We start from the raw sequence: 5,289 nt of genomic DNA on the forward strand, positions 1-5,289 counted from the left end.
TTACTTGAGAAGTGAAAAGCCAAGAGTTTGTGTCAATTAATGGGGTAAAGGTGAAAGTCCAAAGGACATCTAGAAAGTTAAGAGTCATACAATAATATCATAACACTCCCCCTTGGGTGACTCGTACAACTACATGCCTCATTAAAACCTTACTAGGAAAAACCCTGTGGGAAAAAATCCTAGTGAAAAAAAAAGAGTACATGTGTTGCACGTGTAATAACGAGTGTATTATATCTCCCCCTCATTTTGACATGACTATGAATATCAAGATAGATCTCGAAGTTTGGGCATTCCAATTTTGTGCACCAGCTTCTCGAACGAAGATGTAGGAAGTGATTTTGTAAACAAATCTGCTGGATTTTCACATGAACGAATCTGACAAACATCAATCTCTCCCCTTTGCTGAAGTTCATGGGTGAAGAAGAACTTTGGATCAATGTGCTTTGTCCGATCTTCTTTAATGTATCCTTCACGTGTCTGAATGATGCAAGCTTTATTGTCTTCATACAAAGTGGTAGGAATTCTTTTATTGACTGAAAGACCACATGAATCTCGAATATGGTGAACAAGAGACCTCAGCCATACACATTCTCGACTTGCTTCATGAAGGGCCAATAATTTAGCATGATTTGAAGAAGTTGCTGCAAGAGTCTGTTTTGTTGAGCGCCAAGATATTGCAGTATCACCAAACATGAATACATAACCTTTTTGTGACCCTCCTTTATGAGGATCAAACCGATATCCTGCATCTACATAACCAACTAATTCCACTTGTGAGTCTTTAGCATAAAATAAACCCATATCCATTGTTCCTCGAAGATATCTAAATATTTTTTTCACACCATTCCAATGTCTTCGAGTTGGAGCAAAACTATGTCTAGCCAAAAGGTTAACAGAAAGTGCAATATCAGGACGTGTACAATTGGCCAGATACATCAGTGCACCAACGGCACTAAGATATGGTATTTCAAGACCAAGAAGTTCTTCTCCCTTTTCTGTTGGGAGGAATGGATCCTTATTCTTTTCTAATAAACATACAACCATAGGTGTACTCACATGATATGCTTTATCCATTATAAATCGCTTAAGGATCTTTTCAACATAAGCTGACTGGTGGACAAAGATTCCTTTAGATAAATGTTCAACCTGAAAACCAAGACAAAGTTTCATTTTACCCAAGTCTTTTATTTCAAATACTCTTTTCAAATATTCAATCGTCTCATGAAGTTCACCTGGCGTCCCATTGATGTTTAGATCATCAACATAGACAGTAATGATAGTAAACCCCAAATTTGTCCTTTTAATAAAAACACATGGACATATTACATTATTAGTATATCCATCTTATAAAAGATATTCACTGAGACGATTGTACCACATATGACCCGATTGTTTCAATCCGTATAATGATCTTTGTAATTTAATTGGGTAAATCTCTCGGGGTCTTGAACTATATGCTTCAGGCATTTTTAATCCGTCAGGGATTTTCATGTATATGTCATTATCAAGTGACCCATATAAGTATGCAGTCACAACATCCATTAGATTCATGTGGAGCCCTTCTAGAATTGATAAACTTAGTAAAAATCTAAATGTTGTCGCATCCATTACCGGTGAATCAGTTTGTTCATAATCAATTCCCGGTCTTTGTGATAAACCTTGTGCAACAAGACGTGCCTTGTATCTCACAACTTTATTTCTCATTTCTTTTACGCACAAATACCCATCTATATCCAACGGGTTTTACACCTGCAGGTGTTTGGACAATAGGTCCAAAAACTTGGCATTTTTCAAGTGATTTCAATTTTGCTTCAATAGCTTCTTTCCACTTTGGCCAATCATTTCTTCTTTTACATTCATAGATCCATCTAGGCTCATGATCCTCGATTTCCTCAGAAATGTCAAGTGCATCTGCATATGAAAATATATCATCCATGGCAATTTCTTTTCTGTTCCACCTCTTTCCTGAAATGACATAATTTATCGAGATCTCTTCATTATCAACAATTTCAGGTGTTTGATCATCCTTGGAAGACGTCTCTTCAGTGATCAAATTTATGATGTCATTAGATATTCCAACTTTCTTATCAAGTTTCCTTATTTTTCTTGGAGTTTTATCCTTGGATCTAATAGGTCTATCACGCTTCTGGCGTGCTTTAGACTCATTTGCTAGCATGATTTTATTATCTTCTTCAGGAAGTTTAATCTTACAAGGAACATTAACAACTGGTATATGTGACTTTGTTACATTCTTGACATCAGTAAATGCATCAGGCAATCTATTTACGACTTCTTGTAGGTGGATAATTTTTTAAACTTCAAGTTCACATTGATTTGTTCGAGGTTCATAATGAGACAGGGATACTGCATTCCACAAAATTTCTTTCTTTTCTTTTTCAAATTTTGTCTTATCTCCCCCTAATGCAGGAAAAACTGTCTCATCAAATTGATAATCGGCAAATCTTGCCGTGAATAAATCACCAGTCTTAGGCTCCAAATATTTAATAATCGAGGGAGAATCAAATCCAATATATACCCCTAATCTTCTTTGGGGTCCCATTTTTGTTCTTTGGGGAGGGGATATTGGAACATAAACTGCACACCCAAAAAATTTCAAGTGAGAGATATTTGGTTCTTGACCATTTACCAGTTGCATTGGGGAATATTTATGATAAGAAGTCGGTCTTAACCGGACTAAAGAAGCCGCATGTAATATTGCATGTCCCCAGGCAATAGTTGGTAAATTTGTTCTCATAAGTAATGGTCTCGCAATTAGTTGTAGCCTTTTAATAAAAGACTCAGCAAGACCATTTTGAGTGTGTGTGTGGGCAACAGAATGCTCCACTTCTATCCCAATAGACATACAATAATCTTTAAAAGATTGGGATGTAAATTCTCCTGCTTTGTCCAATCTTATTTTCTTTATATTATAATCAGGAAATTGTGCTCGTAATCGAATTATTTGAGCAAGGAGTTGTGCAAAAGTCACATTATGAGTGGACAATAAACTAATGTGTGACCATCTTATTGATGGATCAATGAGTACCATAAAGTACTGAAATGGCCCACTAGATGGGGTAATTGGTCCACATATATCTCCTTGAATTCGCTCCAAAAAGTTTGGGCATTCAATGGAAACTTTCACAAAAGATGGTTTTGTTATCAATTTTCCTTGAATACAAGCAACACATGAAAAATCTTTGGACAATGGAACAATTTTGTTTTTGAGTGGATGTCCATTTGAATTTTCAATAATTCTTCGCATCATTGTTGAACCCGGATGGCCTAAATGATCATGCCATATAGTAAAATTTATCGGGTCAATAGATCTTGTATTAATAGTCATGTGTGATTCAACTGGATTTATGAAAGTATAATATAATCCAGAATTATATGATGGGAGTTTTTCTATCACATGTTTCCTCCATGAGACTATAGTCGTGATATATATATATATATATATATTCATTATCACGTTCATTTATCGTCTCAATATGATAGCCATTGTGGCGTATATCTTTAAAGCTCAAAAGATTTTTTTTTGATCAGGTGGAAAATATTGCATTTCCAATCAATAAACATGTACTATTGGGTAGATGTATACTTGATCTTCCGGAGCCTTCAATTATATTCGATGCACCCGATATTATATTTACATTAGCTTTGGCTAATGTTAGATGCGAAAAATATGCTTTATTTTTCAAAATTGTATGTGTTGTTGCACTATCCGCCAAACAAAAGATTCCTCATTTTTTATAACACATGATGAGAGGTTGCTGACCATATTTCTTCACAAGAAATAAAATTAGAAGTAGGGGTAGAACATCTTAAGTACTTCATTAATGAAAAGAAAAAATATATAAGCAACTGATAAGGATGATTATCATAGTTCAAAAGTTAAAACCGACAATCCAAATAAAGAAAAATTCAACAAGCAATGCAAGGCCTTGTTTAGTTATTCTTAGGCTCATCACCACCAAATTTAGGCATATTCATATCAACATCTTCAAAAAAATCACCAAGTTCCATGTAAGTAAAGGCCAAAGGATCAACTTGATCATAACTTCCAAGATGTGTTTCAAGATGGGCAATCCCCAAAGGATCATTCTGTTCGGTGAAATTAGTTTCAACATTCTTTTAAAATGCTTGATATAGGTCAACAAAGTGCTTGGAGGTACGACATGTACTTCTTCAGTGACCTTTCATTCCACATCGACTACAAGTACTTTCACCCCTTTTAGCCATCGTACTACCCTCAGATTTCTCCTCATTTATAGTCCATTTCTGGTAGTAAGGCTTCCTTTTAAAGTTGGGGGGATTTTGTTGATTACGGCCTCTACCATGCACAAAACCATGACCACGGGCACGTCCACGCCCACGTCCATGTCCATATCTATGCCCACGTCCAAATGATTTATTATCTCTATATTCATTATTAGTCACCGCATTCACTTCAGGGAATGGTGTTGAACCAGTTGGACGTGCTTGATGATTTTTCAACAAAAGTTTATTGTTTTGTTCAGCAAGAAGCAAAATATAAATCAGCTCAGAATATTTCATGAATCTACGTTCACGATATTGTTGCTGCAAGAGCATATTATTGGCATGGAGTGGAATATGTTTTTTCTAACATATCTTTATCGGTGATATTCTCGCCACATAATTTCAATTGGGATGTAATTTTAAACATGGCAGAGTTATACTCGCTTACACTTTTATAATCTTGCAATCGCAAGTGTAGCCAGTCATAGCGAGCTTTAAGAAGTATCACCGTTTTTTGGTGGTAATATCTTTCTTTGAGATCCTTCCAAAGTGTTAATGGATCTTTAATAGTTAAATATTCAGTTTTCAATCCTTCATCAAGGTGTTGGTGAAGAAATATCATGACTTTTGCCTTATCTTGTTTGGAGGTTTTATTTCCCTCTTTTATAGTGTCACCGAGGCCCATTGCACTAAGATGGATTTCAGCATCAAGAATCCATGTCAAATAATTTTTTCCGGTGACATGAAGTGCGTTGAATTCAAGCTTTGTAAGATTCGACATTTTGATTACTAAAAAGAAAGGATAATACACATTAATATCAAGTTAATGATATATCTTAATTTAGAAGTTTAACAAAATTTCATATTCCACATGTATAATAAATATAATAAAAAAAATCAGAAACAATTCATGGCCATGAATTTATAATCATGCCCATGAATTTCTGTTGTATCTCAAATTGGTTCTCTTTCGTGTGCATGCTTCGTTAACACTTTTATAATAAGCACATTCAGTCAATATTTAAA

General features: G+C 35.0%; 1 protein-coding gene across 1 annotated transcript; it reads right to left on the reverse strand.

Moving 5' to 3' along the window:
* Nucleotides 1-4,191: 4,191 nt before the first annotated feature.
* On the reverse strand, nt 4,192-5,044 carry LOC141695392 (uncharacterized). The gene is made up of 2 exons (XM_074499640.1): nt 4,712-5,044; nt 4,192-4,584 (listed from the first exon to the last, which is right to left on the reverse strand). Exons 1-2 carry the CDS (start codon nt 5,042-5,044, stop codon nt 4,192-4,194), a joined length of 726 nt encoding a protein of 241 aa, XP_074355741.1.
* Between the last annotated feature and the right edge of the window lie 245 nt (nt 5,045-5,289).

The sequence above is a fragment of the Apium graveolens genome, chromosome 11 (assembly GCF_009905375.1).
Source record: "Apium graveolens cultivar Ventura chromosome 11, ASM990537v1, whole genome shotgun sequence".
NCBI classification, from domain to species: Eukaryota; Viridiplantae; Streptophyta; class Magnoliopsida; order Apiales; family Apiaceae; genus Apium; species Apium graveolens.

Excerpts from the sequence above, each read along its gene's own strand:
- LOC141695392 (XM_074499640.1), bottom strand. The coding sequence starts at position 5,044 with ATGTCGAATCTTACAAAGCTTGAATTCAACGCACTTCATGTCACCGGA. Across the intron at positions 4,585-4,711 it reads GATTGCAAGATTATAAAAGT|CAACAATATCGTGAACGTAG; the intron begins GTAAGCGAGTAT and ends ATGCTCTTGCAG.